The 18,664-nt window shown below is 36.7% G+C and overlaps 1 protein-coding gene across 3 annotated transcripts in view; it reads left to right on the top strand.

Moving 5' to 3' along the window:
• Positions 1–18,664, top strand: part of LOC125679074 (annexin A5-like) — a 75,221-nt gene that overhangs the window by 37,490 nt on the left and 19,067 nt on the right. For all 3 annotated transcript variants that reach the window (XM_048917996.2, XM_048917997.2, XM_048917998.2), the window contains exons 8-11: positions 2,972–3,066; positions 7,095–7,208; positions 9,179–9,269; positions 13,783–13,883. In XM_048917996.2, the coding sequence (XP_048773953.1) occupies positions 2,972–3,066; positions 7,095–7,208; positions 9,179–9,269; positions 13,783–13,883 (401 nt within the window). The remainder of the gene's footprint in view (positions 1–2,971; positions 3,067–7,094; positions 7,209–9,178; positions 9,270–13,782; positions 13,884–18,664) is intronic.

The raw sequence follows: 18,664 nt of genomic DNA on the forward strand, positions 1-18,664 counted from the left end.
GTGACACTTGAATCAAAATGTTAAAAGATAAAAACTTTTTGAAAAAAAGGTGACATTTTTTTATTAGAACACTTCACTTTGCCATAGAAATAATAACATATATTTCAGCTTGTCTGTAAATATGTGTCTTTATCTAAGCATTATTTACGATAGTATTCAAATCAACGTATGATTTACTATATATATATGATAATAGTAAGCCCATCTCTGTTATGTTTCAATCCGGAAACTTTGTTCCGGAATTATAACTCATCACGGGTGCACTCGGTAATTACGCATTCCAACTTCCTTCTTTTCCATTCAGCATCCAACGAAGAAGTTCGGTCAAATTTTGGGGAATCGCACTTGCGATGTGAATATTTTTTTAAAATTATTATTTTATCCTCCCCCCCTCCCGAGCTCAAGGCGCAGTAATGTATTGAATCTTATTTTCTAATGTGCCTAAACAAGCAATGAACCTGAGGATGTCTTGTGTCTAATGTAGGGGTGATTTTGTGAAAATGATTGGCATTGAGGTTTGCTACATTGCCCCTTGTAATTAAAATCATAACACTTAAGGAGCAAGACCAGGGGGTAGGAAGTCTGGGTGGTCAGTGTACTGTATGTGTACAAGAGCCATAGCTCTTGGTAAACAAAGGCAAATGAAAAGGAAGAGTTAGCCTCCTTCTTCAACCTAAATTGTACATCATAATTTCACCATCCTAAGGTCTTAACTATACTTGCCCTCAGCCTAATGGTATGGATACATATTTGAATAATTGGCCCCTGCTGTCAGGATGTGCTGAAGCATACACGTATATAGAAGCGTAGATTAGGGAAACATCAGTCCAAACCTGTATATCGGTAATGACCTTGGCTTTGGACTTAGGGGTCAAGGTAAGGCTAACCCCTTTCATGGAGAAATATTTGTTGTCATCTCATTGGGATCAGCCCCATGCAAATTTTCAACCAATAGCCCCAAATTGATATATTCTCCATTTACGATTTTAAGTGTCAGTCTATTTGGCACCATGTGCCCCAAATCATTGTCATAACTCTGCTTTTGAGCAAGATAATTATTAAAGATCATCTCAGGTTCTGTACCTGTACTCGGCTCATCCACCAGCATGCTTGGTAGAAGGGGCACTACAGGCGTGTGTTGAGTCTGCATGGAAATGATATCTGCGACATATTGAGACACCTGTACTGTAACAATTGCTCGCTGGAAAGCAGCGTTGTTGGTGTCTAGGGCACTGTGTTTGTTTGTTCTTTTGCTGGTTGACTTAGGGCGGTAACTAAGGTAATGTTGTCTGACCTGTCAGTACCCTTAGGCCGCCTCCTAGACCTAACCTCGGGCATAGGTTGTTGGTTCTTCCTCTTTGGCATGTTAAATATTGCTTGTCAAGTAGTGCAAATACAAAACAGAAGGAATTAAATTAATGAAATACATATGATGTCTCGCATTATGGGAAAAATGCAAGTTGCAGAAAGTATGGAGATGATGAAAAGTTAAAGCTGACTGAAATCTGCAAATTCTGTAGTGATCGGAAAGTTTGATGGTATGATTACCTTTCAAAAAATGCTACCACATCGCACGAGAAAATTGTAATGAAAAAATTCTGACAAATAATAAAATGTTATAGAATTCCAGTGGACAGAAATCAAACATGTCTTACCTTGAATATTTTTGCAGACGACTGATGACTTTACGTTTGATGTCAGTTTCTACTGTGTTTGGCTTATTCTGAAAATCATGGAGTGGATAACTTGAAAAACCGGGGTTTTTATTTTGTGTGATTTGACTGATTTAACTGTCTCAACGCATTTAGTAAGAGTAAATAACAATAGACAAGAGTGTTTCAAAGATTGTGTTTATAGTTAATTAGCATTGTAAACAGTGAAAATGGAAAAATAAAATTTGAAAATTTTCAGCTCAAATCGTGTCCATGCCCCATGAACACAATTTGAACTGAACATTTTTCAAGTTTTATTTTTCCATTTTTAATGTTTAGAATGCTTAACTAAGGTATTTCTAATGATCAGCAAAAATTTGAACATCAGTTATTGAAGTACATGGGAGATGCAGAGCTCACAGTTCTTTGTTATGTAAACAAAACTTGTGCCATGCTTTTGTTTACATAGGTTAAATATACTAGTAAAAGTTTCGTTTGAAGCATATTTTTTCAATTTACAAGTAAATTCTGAACACAGTTAAATAGTTTCTAATGTATAGCACTTCTCATTTTGTTTTAAACATGCTATTTTCCATTAATAAATCTAAATGTAAACAAAAACATATGGCACGAGCCTTGTTTACATAACAAAAAATTGTGAGTGCTGTATCTCACTTGTAACTCAACAACTCATATTCAAATTTTGGTTGACCATAAGAAATACTTTAGTTAAGCATTGTAAATAATAAAACTGGAAAAATAAAATTTGAAAATGTTCAGCTCAAATTGTGTCCATGCCCCTTTAATATCTCCTAAACTATTTTAGATAGATCTTTCATATTCTGTATATAGATTTCTTATAGCAAGGTCTTCATATCATACCATGATGAATGACCCTGTGACCTTGGCCTTATCCAGAACAGCAAAATCATATTAGTCATATTGGTGTTGAGGCATCTCTGCATGTGTTATGTGAATTCATTTTCTGTTATGTTGTGATCCTTTGGTACTTATTATGAAACACTTGAAATGATTCCAACCCATGGGTGATGAGTAAGAAAGAATGTCAATTGTCGATTTCTAATGACACTTCAAATTTTTCAACTTCAATGAAAAAAAAAATCCTTTCCCCTCACCCTGAATCACAAGAATGAATATACAGAAATAATAGATATCCTCTTTAGTTAATCATTGGATACCCATGGCAATTGATTGAAGCTTATGAATCCCCTCGTTGTAAGGCTGTCTGATGCTGCTTTTAAGTTATATGCTGTTGTTTAACTGTCACCAGAATTTATGTGTAAATTTTTATAATCAAGGCACAAATGAAGATGCCATTATTCATGTGGTAACCACCCGCAACAATGCACAGAGGCAGAAACTGAAAAAGATATACAAGGTTTCATATGGAAAGGTAAGTTAGATGTAGAAACTTTCAATGTGTGTGGGTTTGTGTGTGTGTGTGTGGGGGGGGGGGGTGTACATACATGTGTACAGAAATGTTTTCATTGTTAGACCTTCTGCTCAACAGCAAAAGAACTTGCTGATCCATGTTATGATATGTTCCTGGGATTAGAATGTTTAGCGTGAAGAAGGATTCCAGAATTTCAAAAATGCAGACCTCAAAAATGTTTTGGAGTAATAATAACAAATGTTTAACCAATATTTTGTCAAATTGTCAGGAGTAAACTTTTGCTGTTTAAATGTATCATGCATGTATTTCTCAGGGATAGTTATAATGGGTTTGAAGCATTTACCAGAATTGAAATTTGGTCCCTGGGTCAAGACTAAAGGCCTTAGGTTAGGACTTATTGGATTACATGTATTTAATGGAGAACAGATTGAATTTTTAAGATTCTTCTTTACTCCTCAACATATAGCATTAACCAATAAAGTTTACAGTATTAAACCCTGCAAACAAGGTTTAGAAGGCATATGTATGTCTGTCTACATGTCTATCTTCTGTTCTTTCCTCTCACTTTACATCTAGGTGACAACTTTGCAATAAATAAACATTAGAACTCATACAGAAAAACACACTTGTGGCAAAGTTTTGGGGACAAAGAATTTTGATTTATTATAAAGATAATTCATTATATCCAATATCATATACTTTAAAATTACAGGGAATGAAAATCACTTTACAATTTAAGCATGAATTCATTGTAAGCTTGTTTGCTGTAACCATGTTTTACTGTACTTGGCACAAAGGTGGCTTATGACTAGATGATGTGTATATGTACTAATCAATCACAAAATATTAAGCCCATTCCATTGTCCAGGTTGAAAAAGGATTCCTTGTTCCATGCTTATACTGTAAAATACAACACTTCCCATGTATAAGTAAGATTTTTATGTGTGATATTCAGATGACTGTCAAGGTTTTGTTCTTCATAACCTTACATCAAAAAATACACTCCATTCCCAAAGTTGTATGTACATGTAGTGCAAACTAGTCATGGTAGCATAGTGGTTAGGGGTTTTCTTTAAAATCAGGATGTCCTGGCTTGATTTTTAATTCAGGAGTCACATTAAACATAAAATGTTTTACATAGGTAGTTACTGTTTCTTTGCCTTGTTTCCTAGCATTACAAGTGAAAGTCACAGGTCTTTCGGATATAACCATAGAAACTGTCCTGGTATGTGTTGACTTACGGAAGCCGGTAGGTGCCAGGGTATAAAATTTATATTCATTTAACTGGTGGCCACCACTTAATTCATGTGGCGGTCGCCACTTTTTATCTGGTGGCCGCCGTATAAATTAACTGGTGGCCACCACTTATCTAACTGGTGGCCGCTACCTGATGTATCTGGCGGCCACCACTTAATTTATACATGGTGGCTGCATAGTATGCAGACGCGTGGCTTCGTTTTTCAAAGTGTTTATAAACAATCAACCAGAAGAGTACAGTTTAACAAATTTTTATTGGGTCTTTACAACCCAAACATCACTACATATAAACAATGCTGCCATATAATGTTGTACATATACACATACTACAACTAAAATATTATAACTAATAATTTGGCGTCCTGGGGGCTACTCATTCCTTTCTTAACAATCTATTATTAATAACAATATCTGGCTTGATCCTATCATCAAAACTGTCTGAAGTAAAAGAGTTAACAACCCTGCCTAGGGTCAATATACGCAGACTGCACTCCGGGCTGATCCCAGGAGTGTATGCCTGGGGCTGATCCCAGCAGCCATCACAGAACAAGTGAACCATGCCCGGGGCTGATCCCAGCAGGCATCAAAGAAAGTGAACCATGCCCGGGGCTGATCCCAGCAGGCATCAGAGAACGAGCGGACCATGCCCGGGGCTGATCCCAGCAGTCATCACAGAAAAGTGACCCATGCCCGGGGCTGATCCCAGCAGGCATCAAAGAAAGTGACCCATGCCCGGGGCTGATCCCAGCAGGCAACGAAAGGGAACAAGTACTCTGAGCTGAACCCAGGAGCGATAACGTATTCCTGGTACTGATTCCCAGTAGGCATAAAACTGTTAGTCTAAGAAAACACTACTTACTAGTCAAATTCTATTAAACATTTAACAAACTACCTATGTACAATAAGTTATATGTGATGATAAAACTGTGGTATATACCGTAATAATAAGCAAAACCAAACATAGACTTGGGGGTAGAATTCCCCTGGAATGAACGCCTAGAATTAAGTAGCCCCATAGAGAACCAGGGATGCTGATGGGGACGGAGGGTGGGTAGCTGCAAACACAAGCGTCTTAAGTATGAAATGAAACAATTACAGACTCCCCCTCTGGGCATCAATGCCCCTGGTTGCTCTTATCTCATTGGTCAATTCTATCTCTCCTACTGACCAAAACATCTATAATTAGAAACACTGCCCAACAAGATTTTAATAATTATGTCTTGTTATACAACCAATTACTAGTAAATAATAATTATACAGAGACAAGCAAACAGTAAGGTAGAAAGTACATCTTGTTTATAAATAATAATTTAATCCTATTAAATTTCAATTAAGACAGTCAGAGGAGAAATTGTTTTCTAAAATTGTTGACAAGCAGAAAAGGAACCTAAAAATTTCTCTTTTGCCCAAACTTTGTACTCCTAAATTGGAGGTAAGGGGGCTCCATTCATCCTTCAATCCATCAGTTCATTCATTATTAAAGTTTTACATTCATTACTACTACCAAATGATTGGGATCAGGGCTAATCTGCCAAAATATCCTATTTTGCATGTGAAAATAACTTACTTTGCATGTAAAAACAACGGAAAGTGAATGTTGTAAAAATCAAAATAGTGGAAGGGCAGCCCCCTGATTCAACATACCTGATATGTTGGTATATTAAGTAAACATTAAGATTTTCTTGCACGTGAATCTGTCAACATTTGATATCATGAACATTTGTATAACTTTGTAAAACAGCACAATTGACAAACAATATTGCTTTAAATTGTATAACGCATACATATTGCATACTAAGTATTGGAGAGGGAGATTACAGGGGTAGCATTTCCCTTTCAGAGAGAAAAAGAGAGAGAGAGAGAGCTGTTGAATAACTGGCGGCCACCATATAAATCAAGTGGCAGCTGTCAGTTAATTTATATGGCGGCCACCACATAAATTGATTGGCAGTCGCCAGTCAAATGAATGTATAATTCTATACCCTGGCTTCCATATTGGCTTGATAATGAGCCATTACTGGTTTTGTTGTAAGTGCCATATGTAGATCAAATTTTGTGGCACTTCACCTAATCTAGTGATGTCTTTAATTATGACTGAAAAATTATTGAATGAGACATGAAGCAACATACAAACAAAGGTAGCGTAAAACATTTTACGATTTTCTTTGTTTTAAATTATGTGATTATTAAAATGACATTATGATACACAAAGTAAAATTTATAAGATCAGCACATATTGTTGAGCAAAATCTCAGCCGTGAATATCTTTAACTGTATTTAGTTTTGGCTTATTTGCCCTCCAAAACCACAAACATTCACGTGAAACTTTGCGATTTCATTAAAAGGCATGCATTTGCACAATGTTCACAAATCATAATTTTAAGCTCATTTAAATTGAGTTCTCACTGCACAATTTGTGTTTATTTATCACCATATCAGTGTGAGGCATTAATCTGCGTGTTATCAGAAATTCACATCAGTAATGTACATACCTTATAAAGAAGCTGTGGTTGATGGGTAACCAAGTCATGGAGTGATATACAATAATTTAGACAATTTGTGGAATGAGGTTTTCCATTAGAATCAGTTTGCTTTCATTTTTTCTAGACAATTTCTGCCTAAATTCCTGACAATTTGGTGCCTAGAACTAGATGGACTTTGCTAACCCTGCCAGTATAATCTGCATTCAAACCCCATAGTGATTTTACATGGAACACAAACAATATTCCTCCTAATCACTAATGGATTAATTCAATTGTTCATTTTCTTAGGACTTAATCGAGGAATTGGAATCCGAACTGAGTGGCAATTTCTGCAGTTGTGTGATGGCCTTGTTTGTGAAGCCTAACATCTATGATGCCTGGTGTATAAAAGATGCCATTTACGTAAGTTAAGAGAACATGTATGGTAATGTTTTATTAGAATGGTTGGTAAGATTTTCATTTGAAAGAATGAGAAAACATCATCTAAGCAAGGAAGCAAAATGAAATTCCATTGAAACAGCCATCTCCCATAGTGTCTATTGTACACCCTGTTAGAACAATCATAATTAGGGGGGGGGGGGGTTGGGTTTAGTGGCGTGATCAGAGGGGTTTCAGTGGAGTGATCAGAGGAGTTTCAGTGGAAGCAGAGCTCTGTCCGTCCGTCCGTCCGTCCGGCTGGCTGTCCGTCCATCCGTCCCGGGTCATGTTTTCTGGACTTTTTTCCATAACGGATGCATGTACAACTTTGAAATTTGGTCACAATATCTCCCTCAAGAATTGTAAGAGTGAGTTTGCATTTTAGGTGGATTGGTCCATCCTTGACCTACTTTAGGGCTATAAGTATGTCAAACAGTTTTCTGGACTTCTTTTCGTTACAGATACAGATATTGCCCTGAAATTTACACATAAACTTCCTTTCAGAGGAATACAAGTTCAGTTTGCATTTCAGCTGGATTGGTCTGTCCGTCCGTGACCTACATAAGGACTAGAAGTAGGTCAATCAGATTTCCAGGCTTTTTTTCATTATGGATACTGATATTGCTCTGAAATTTAGTCAAAATTTTCCTCTTGGAGGAATACAAGTTTAGCTGGGTTAGTCCATCATTGACCTACTTCTGGATTAAAAATAGGTCAAACAGTTTTCCGGGCCTTTTTTCATTATGGATACAGATATTGTCCAGATATTTAGTCATAGGCTTCCTCTTAAAGGAATACAGGTTCAGTTTGCATTTCAGCTGGATTGGTCCATCCTTGACCTACTTTTTGGGAAAAATAGGTCAAACAGTTTTCCTGGCTTTTTTTCATTACAGATACAGATATTGCCCTGATATTCAATCAAAAGCTTCCTCTCAGAGGAAGGCAATTGCAGTTAGCATTTCAGCTGGATTAGCGCACTATGACCTACAGTACTTTAGGGGTAGAAGTAGGTCAAAGAGATTTCCAGATTTTTTTTTTTGGTATGGTCACAGGTATTGGTATTTGCTCAGAAATTTAGTCACAACCTCCCTTTCAGAGAAATACATAATCAGTTCACATTTCAAACATTTCAACTTAATTGGTGCACCATGACCTACTTCAAGGCTAAAAGTAGATCAAATGGTTTGCTGGACTTTTTATCATCATAGATAGGTATTGCTCCGACATTTTGTTTCACCCTCACTCTCAGAGAAATACATAATCAGTTCACATGTTGGATGGATCAGTGCACCAAGACCCACTTTAATCTATTCAGAATGTGTGTTGTATCAATTCAGAGTGCACAATATGCTCTTCCAAGTTGAATTTCACTGTCCGACGGGCATATATTGTACCGTCTGCGGTATTCTTGTTACCGATGTTATAGGGCCGGAAAAATGTCATTGGGCGGAAGGGTCAATGTACTATAAAGTTGTTGAAACATAAAATAGGGATGAAATAAGGTGCAAAGAAAAAATGAGCTGCAATGTTTGGGATGAAAAAGGGGCCAAAATGTCTTTGGGCTGAAGTGTCTCAAAAAGCTGGGCCAAAGTGTCTCCAAATATTGGGCCGAAATTTTTGACCACCATGTGAACCCACCTCATTGATACCTACCTTGTGATCTACATATAGGAATACATGTACTGTCTAATTGAACAGAAAAAACAAAATATATATTGATTTTACATTTAGAACTGAAATAATACACATAAAACTGAACACACACCCCCTGCTCACATAGATGTACATTCACAGAACTAGTATAATCCTATAGGTGCATTTTGAATTTCAACCAACAGTGTCTGCCGAAGCTCTGCCTTGGCATTGAAACTCCTCTGATCACTCCACTGAAACTCCTTATGATTGTACTAACAGGGTGTTGTAAGTCTTATAATTGTTTGGTCACCATGTTGCAGGGCCTTGGAACAGATGAGTCTGTCCTTATTGAAATTTTTGGAACACGGACACCAAAGCAGATTCAATCCATTAGAGAATGTTATGGTTCAGGTATGTATTGTTTAGAAAGTTGTAGGCATCATTAAATTTACATTCATATAAAAGATGGTACTGTCGAAGGGAATATTTATATTGCATATTTAGGAGCAGATCCTGAAATTTTTCAAATTAACTTCCTTCTATCTCTAGTTGAGCATCTGTCAAAGTCTTTTAATTTAATTGCTTCTGCCAAAGTCAAAACAAATAACCATGATTTTTAGCTCACCTGAGCCAAAGGGTCAAGTTCGGCCAAGTGAACTTTTCTGATCAAAATTTGTCCGTTGTCTGTTTTCGTCGGTGTCGGCGTAGGCGTAAACTTTTCACATTTTCATCTTCTTCTCTAGAACCACTGGACCAATTTCAACCAAACTTAGCACAAAGCATCTTTGGATGGAGGGCTTTCAAGTTTGTTCAAATGAAGGGCCCATGACCCCTGGGTGTAGGATTGGGCCACAATACAGGGCTCGAAATTAACATATGCCCGTCAGTCTGTGACTGGTTAAAAGTCTGGCGGACTGACTGACATTTGTTTTACATACTAATATATAGAAAAAAATCTTTAAAAATCTTCTCAAGCACCATAGGGCCTAAGAAGTTTGCATTTACATGAAAGCTTCCTGACATACTGCAGATTCATGTTTGTAAAACTCATTGCCCCTGGGGGTAGGATGGGGTCACAGTAGGGGATCAAAGTTTTACATACAAATATATAGAGCAAAATCATTAAAAATCTTCTTCTCAAGATTCATTGGGCTAAAGAAGTTTACATTTACATAAAAGCTTCCTGACATAGTGCAGATTCAAGTTTGCAAAAATCATGGCCCCCGGAGGTAGGTTGGGGCCACAATAGGGACCAAAGTCTTACATGCAAATATATTAAATTTATATGGAAAATCTTTAGATATGGTCCAAGGTGACTCAGGTGAGTGATGTGGCCCATTGGCCTCTTGTTGATGTGTAAAGACAAAGCATATGCAGGCAATAAATGATTACATCAGAGAAATCATGTACAGAGATGGAGTGGGTAGTGGGGTGCAACTTAAGTTGATTTATTTATTTTCAAAGTGGTGATTGTAATTAACCTCCTGAAATGGCATGTGAAATATTTCCAACCAAAAGATACAAATCTAACCGATGTAAATTGTTATGTCTGCTCGGCAGAACAGGGTTGACTCGGTCAACAACAGCAGAAATCAAACAACGTGGTATCTGCCATTTTAGGAACTACTTTATTATTGTGTATTCATGCGCATGTCAATACTAATATAAGAACCACGCATTATTCCGGAATTACATATTCAAATTATAGTTCATAACATTCCTTCCCACCAAATATGATAGTCCATGGGGAAAAGTCCATATGCTAAAAATTCATTTTAAGGATTGAATTGTTCTAATGATAATTCACTGTTCATCGCTAGAATGACAAAATTATATTTTCTTCTTTCAGTAATAATAACAAGCTTTCAATCAATTAACTTGAACACATAATCTGAACAAAATACACTTTGTCACGGTGCAACATAATTGCTAACACGAATACTAAAAAAAAACAAAGAAAAAGAGACCTTTCTGGCCCCAAATAGATTGCAAGGGGATTATTATGCCCCTGAAACACTGCAATCATAAACGGAATCACTTGCACGATACAAAGTCTTTGTAACGACTTGGCGGACCAGCTGTGCGCCTTGGATTTCTTCTCGGTTCCGAACGCTGATCAGTTTGCTGAATCTGAGGTGGAGTACTGACCTCTTGACTAGGTGGTTGACTATCCTGACTAGACATATGGATATCTTGACTTCGCGAATCAAGCTGTGAGTCCTGCCTGGGAATAGCACCGGATTGCTGATTTACAGAGATATCATTTGTAATAGGTGTATCTGATGCACTGACGTTGGCCGCGAACTCCTGAATCTGATCAATGTGTCGTCTCCACGTTTGACCTGGTGCCACTTCTACACGATATGAGACTGGGCCTGTTTGTTCACTGATAGTTCCGGATACCCAGTTTGATATTGCGTTTTTACGATAGTCTCTTACAATCACCTCCCTTCCTGGTTCGAACGCACGTAGTGGACTTCCTCTTTTGTTAGCCATGTCAAATTGCTTACTCTTGACATCCCGCTCAGTGTTCGGTTTCACCAAATCCAGTCTAGATGATAAAGTACGTCCAAGAAATAGTTTTGCAGGAGACTCTCCCGTGGTTGCATGTGAAGCATTTCTGTATGCTAAAAGAAAATTTGCCAATTTGGTTTGTAAAGATCCGCTGTCTTTTTTACTTGCTTTCATGGCTGACTTAAAAGATTGGACAAACCGCTCAGCTAGTCCATTGGAACTTGGGTGGTAAGGAGCGGAGGTCACATGTTTTATGCCATTGGCTTTGGTAAATTTCTGAAAGTCAGCAGATGTAAATTGGGGCCCATTGTCACTCACTAAGACTTTCGGCACTCCATTTCTAGAGAATATGCATCGCAACACATCAATAGTAAGATCTGATGTCGTTTCGCGCATTTGGATCACTTCCGGCCACTTTGAATGGGCGTCAACTGCTATAAAAAACATTGAGTTCAAAAATGGCCCGGCAAAGTCAATATGAACACGATCCCATGGGCTAGTGGGCCACTCCCATGGGTGAACTGGGGCGGATGGTGGTGAACGTTTAAATTCGCTACATCCTGCACATGATTTTGAAATATTTTCAATGTCTTGGTCGATGCCTGGCCACCACACCAAACTCCTGGCCAAGGCCTTCATTTTTGCTATCCCAATATGCCCTACATGCAGATCGTTCAGAACATGGCTTCTCAATTTCAGTGGAATTATCACACGCATACCCCATAGAAGACATCCGTTGTGCACAGTTAATTCATCTCTGCGGCTGAAGTACGGATACAGGTCCTTGTCCTCTGATTTAATGTATGTGATCCACCCATTCATGACAGACTCGTATACATGCGATAAAACTGTGTCGCGTCCAGTTTCCTGTTTTATTTTGGCGCTCGTAATTGGTAACTGTTCAATTTGCGACATGTACATTATGTCAACACTAGTGTCTTCGGAAGTTTCACATTCGGATAATGGCAGTCGCGATAAACTGTCTGCATTTCCATGCATTTTAGTATTTTTGTACATGATTTCATAATCATATCCTGATAGAAATAAAGCATATCTTTGCATGCGTGCAGCTGAAGTTGTTGAAATTCCCTTTTCTGGATGAAAAATAGACACTAACGGCTTGTGATCGGTGAGTAACGTAAAATGTCTCCCATATAAATAGGTATTGAAACGCTTTACACCCCACACTATACCCAAGGCTTCGCGGTCAATCTGTGAATAGTTTTTCTCTGCAGCCGATAGTGATCGTGAGGCATACGCAATAGGCCTTTCTGACCCATCATCCATCACATGTGATAAGACGCATCCTATGCCGTATGGCGAAGCATCACAAGCTAATCGTACTGGCTGATCGGGATTGTAGTGTGTCAGAACTTCTTCGGATGTTATCATTCGTTTAATATCCAAGAAGGCTCTATCACATTTAGGGGTCCACTCCCATTTCTTCTCCTTTGACAACAGCTGATGTAACGGATATAATGTGCTAGACAGATTTGGCAGAAATCTGGCATAATAGTTCACAATTCCTAGGAATGAACGCAACTCCGATACATTTGTCGGCTTTGGAGCATTGATAACTGCATCGATTTTTGCCTGTGTTTTGTGTAATCCTTCACTGTCGATTTCATGTCCACAATATGAAACGCGCTCCCTGAAAAACTCACACTTATCTAAGTTTACTCGCAAATTGTAGTCATCCAGTCTCTGCAGTACTGCTTCCAAATTTTGTAAGTGTTCTTCTTCACTCGTTCCTGTGATGATCATGTCATCCATTATACATTTTACCCCGGCCAGCCCTTGTAACACAGTATCGATTGTGCGCTGCCAAATGGCTGGCGCTGAGGCCACACCAAATACTAATCTGTTGTATCTGTACAATCCCTTTTCAGTATTGATAGTCAATAATTTTCTGGATTCGTCTGGAGGCGCAGTCAAGCCTCTCAAGAGCTGATAGGTTGGGCCTCCCACCAAACTCAATAGCGCGGGAACTTTCTTCTCGACTTTCACCTCGTTGCACAGAAAATACTGTTCCAGTCTTTCACTATATGAATCCCACGTTTCCACATGGCTATCATATACCTCGATTCGTCCGATAACTGATTTGGCCATCCTCGTCGCCAATATGTTATGTCTGCTCGGCAGAACAGGGTTGACTCGGTCAACAACAGCAGAAATCAAACAACGTGGTATCTGCCATTTTAGGAACTACTTTATTATTGTGTATTCATGCGCATGTCAATACTAATATAAGAACCACGCATTATTCCGGAATTACATATTCAAATTATAGTTCATAACATAAATATTTCAAAATAATAATTACCTGTATCCATCGTCCTCACTTTCAAATCTGCCACTGATGTCTGAGTTTTTAAATTCATGTTTATTCCTGGGTAAATTTTGTTTTCAGTGGCAACTCCAGACAAGCCAGCAACTGAAAGTCAAATTGAAGAAGACATTGAGGGTGACACAAGTGGAGACTTCAAAAGATTCCTGATATCTGCCTGTCAGGTTTGAAAGTTCATTATCAATAGTGAGGCCACAGTTTTTTTATTTCTTGGTTTACTGATCCGCCGACCCTAATTTCTGGGGAATCGGGGAAAAAAAATAAAATGCAAATTTCTACTTTTTTTTTATTCCGCCGATTCTACCCAACATGTCAAATCAAAAATAAAAACAAAATGCATTTTCAATTTTACGAATAGAAAATCGTGAAACGCAAACCTATTGATTTGTATTTGGTAATCACTATTCATTTTGCGAAATATCTTTATTCCGTATTTTTAAAAACCATGTAAACAGATATGGCTACGCACGATGACAGTAACGATACCTATATCATTCCTCTCGACGAAGCAGATGCCAGATGGCATTTCATCACGAAAAAAAAAGGAATTGATAGAAATAGATATTTCGCTTACAATTGGTGGTATTCTTGCTGCTAACATAACACGAAATGCAGTGCTATTTAGGTGTTTAAAGATAAGAGGAAGGTACGGTTGTTAGCGACTTTACTAGATAGGATGTTCTATCGTTAAAGTGATAATGTTCTACGGACCCGGTTTGAGTGTAGTGAGGGCCTGTACCAAGACAAAATTAGATTATTCTAACTAGTGACTTTATACCACAGCAGTACATGTCATAATAAATGTATTTGAATACATGTACGTGCATCACTGCCGTCAAAGATCCTAACAGGAGAACAGTGTGAGAAATTGTTAGATGCTTTTGATATTATAATGAACGCCTGTAAAAAATATGACCAGATAAAACTCAGAAAGGTATGCATATTTCTCGTAAATTAGTATACCTTGTGTAGTGGTGGAAAGAATTTGAGTATCAAATAAAAATGAAAAACAAGAAACATTTCTTTCAAAAAGGTGGTAGATAATTCCATGGGCATGTCTATGTGGGGAAAATGGGGTTAAAAATTATTTCATAGGGGTATAAACATTCTGAAATTAAAAATGGAATTACTACATACAATTGTAATAGTGCTTAAAATTAAAAAAAATCAGAGAGGGCTACATTATTGCAGCTAGGACTGGGGTTCTTCCTTTACTTTTGCATTTCTCTTTAGACATTGCTACGTCATCTTTTGATGCAGAACTTTACCCGTGTGATTCTTGAATTTCTTTGTTACATGTACAAGGCTGAGGCTTCTGTTTTTTACTATTGATAAATCCAAAGTGCTCTAAACCTCGTTTTCCCGCCATCTTGATTGTTTTGACCGAGACTAAAAATATTTATTCAGACTTCCGATCCCGATTCTAAAATTTTACTGGTTGCCCAAATTATCTTCACTCGCGAAAATGCGACTTAATTGTAATCTCTAGTCGCAAAATTGATTTTCTGGTCACAAATGCGACCGTTTTACTCGCAACTTGGAGCACTGACTGATATATGTAATATTAAGTAATAATAACTAAAATGAACAATAACTTCAGGTGCTTGAATTGTATATGATTATATGATAAAGAAACAGAATTTCTCTATTTATATTGCAAATTTACAACTCATACCCAGAAAATTTGACATTCATATATAATTGAATTCTTCCTCAGAGGTAGTGCAACTAAATTTAACCACAAAAAATAATCTCACTTACCTTTTTCAAGTTGAACTCTATTTTTAGTAAAAACTTTTTGCTGTAGCACCCATATTCGACAAAGGTCAGACTTCAAAAAACCTAGTGCATAACTTCAATATATATACTTACTTTCTGCAAAGTTTCAAGGTTGTACATACATTTAAATGCCTTTTATCTTAATTATCGGCAATTTTTCCAAACCCGGGCCAAAAGGAAACTGGATGCGGTCGACCCGGGCCGGCGTTATTTATTCCGATTTAATTGATAATACTTTGATTAATTAACCAATAATAATGGTCCTAAAAAAATATCACCGACTGACAAATTATGTCTACTTTATGAATATTTAAACTGAAGATAGGGTTTAAAGAGGATTATATGGAGAGCAATTAATTACTATGTATATCCTGCCTGATTAAAATTAAAAATGGTAATTTATTAAAAATTAAACACATTTTAACCATACTAATTATGATCTGTATAATAATGGCTTAAAATATTGTATTTATAGTGCTAGTATTCATTTCTTTATTAATAAAAGATATATAATTTAAAAACATCTTAAAACGTCAAGATATGAAGTGTGCATATTCATAATATAAAATGATGGTATTATATATCTAATTTTTAAATGAAATAATTAACAACACAGTATATGTACATCAATTTTATTTTCAAAATGGCACTCAAGTAAGTCTGCATATGCTTGTTAAATTTAAGGATCATGAAAATTGCAATTTTGGTAGCCCTTCAATTTTGTGGCAGTTTTTACCCTGCCTTTAAGGCTCAAGGGATGTGGGAGTCCTGAAATTTATGTCCCCTTTGTCCCAAAAATGCTTCATACCAAATTTGAAAGGAATTGGAATGATCATACTTATCAAGAAGTTAAAAATGTTCAATTGTTAACGCACGATGACAGACGACAAGCAATTGTAATGTCATCCGAGACCTAAAAATCGTAGAAACGACTTTTTACATAGTTTCTACCATTTAATAAATCGTAGAAACGATTATTTTTATATTTTCTGCTAGGTTAAATTGGCACGAATACGCCGTCGTAAGTAACTTAATGATAGTTAGGTTAAAATTTAAATTAAAAAGATGGTTCTTATGAGGATACCTCCAAGTGGTAAGAACCGTGCAATGTCACGTTTCATGAGATTGTGCACGTGATAGCTAACATCCTCATTTTATTCGGAATTTTAATATCTGGCCCGGGTTACCGTATCCGGTTTCCTTTTGGCCCGAGTTTTAATAAATCGTGAATATTAAATATATAAGACTCGCATAACAATTGCTACAGCATTTTGGTGATAAATTATCATAATATTTATGTAAATCATGTGTAGTTTCATTGTTGTGTCACATAGTTTAATCGTAATCGCAGAAAAATGTGTATTTTTCCTCGCTACCCATTTTACCAACCTGAAATAAACAAACGTTGATATTTTCACAGTGAAGCAAAATTATGCCGTAATTTTTGTAGCGAAGATCCAATGTATCATCCACATTGTGATTAAGAAGTTTCACACCAAACGAAAATAAAATAACAAAGAAAACTAAAAAATTTGGATTACGAAGGTGATCTGACCCGGCCCGGTTTTTACTACCCATTTTACCAACTATCATTGGCGTCCATGTTAGCCAATCAGAATGTTGTTCCCGGCGGTTAATTCAAATTGAAGCTCTGGGAGGTGTTTTTTAATTGGTTATATGTTGGTTATATATAATTTATGGATAATTTTCATCACATATAAGATCATTAATTTATAGCAACTTCAATTCTGTATTTCAGTGTCTTTTAATAAAAGTCAGTATTCAATTTCTCACTTTATTTCACAAACATGATAAGATTCCACAATTCGTCTGCAAATACCTACATAATGTGGAATATAAATCAAAAGCAAACTGTATCCAAATTCATTACTTATCGGACACCCCTGCAGACGTTCACACCTTTTTATGAAACGCCGGCCCAAATTCTCGACATCCTGTATACGAACACCTGTGTCGAGTTATTCCCACCACTCGTCTGCTATATGTAAACCCAATGAAGTTGTAGTATAGCTTGTATTTATTTTATTTTTGACTGAGAGGGAGATAGACAGCTTAGCTGCAAGCACGTAACATCGTTTTAGAAAGAAGGGGGTGGGGGGGGGCGCACTTCTTCATTAGTCCTAACCCGTACCAGCCGTAAAATTTAACATGTAAAGAAAACAAATTGGGAAATAAAAAGAATTATTAGAATGAAAGGGAATGTATAATTAATCACAAAGAAATTGTACTTTCAAGATTTATACTGAACTTTTTAAACTTCCTGTATCTGCATACATACATGTATATTATAATCAATAATTACCGATGTTCTCTCTCTCTCTCTCTTGATGTTGCTTTCATTATTCAATACATCTAAATTAAAAATGATTTCATATAGAAATTAAAACTTTTAATAATCGATAGCGTATATAAATAGAAGCAACTCAAATGCAAAATCGTTTAAGTCATTTTTCTTTATATTAATATTGGTCTTTTTTTCATGAACTAGTTGCATTTGACACCGAGGTTTTACATCCTTAAATATTGATTACAGGCACATAGAATCGGAGAGTGTGTAATATGAAAGCTTGAAAGTTATCCTTGTAGCGACTTACCCATTGCACGATTTAAGAAATTGAAGTCGGAAGGGGAAACTGAGACAGTTTGAGTGGATGAAAATCCCCCCCCCCCCCCCCTCCACCCACACATGTACACAATTTAAGGTTTTCATAATCGGACAATTCAAGCACCATTTTTTTTTTGTTATCTTATTGCTTGTCAAGAATTTTACACAAATTAACCGGCAACATGCCCCTTCTGATACATTAAAAAATATAATTTATGTTAGCACGGGGCTCTATAAAGTTTAATCTGCAGTTTGGTCATCCTTCGTCATTCAATAACTTTTTTAAAATAAAAAAAATGTTTGTCGGGTTAGCGGGACTATGATCTATGACTATAACAATGACCTGTGTATAAATATAGGTTTTCTTATCAGTTACGGACATCATATTTTACACTTTACTCATGACCCCTTATTTTTGTACAGTGGATTTCTTCAATTAGGGATCAATGCATAAAAAAGCTGCTGTGTATTTTATTTCTATATCCAATGACATATATCAATGAAAACATAAAGCACGAGAGAATAATTTATGATCACAAA

Source organism: Ostrea edulis, chromosome 2 (genome assembly GCF_947568905.1).
Source record: "Ostrea edulis chromosome 2, xbOstEdul1.1, whole genome shotgun sequence".
Lineage (NCBI taxonomy): Eukaryota > Metazoa > Mollusca > Bivalvia > Ostreida > Ostreidae > Ostrea > Ostrea edulis.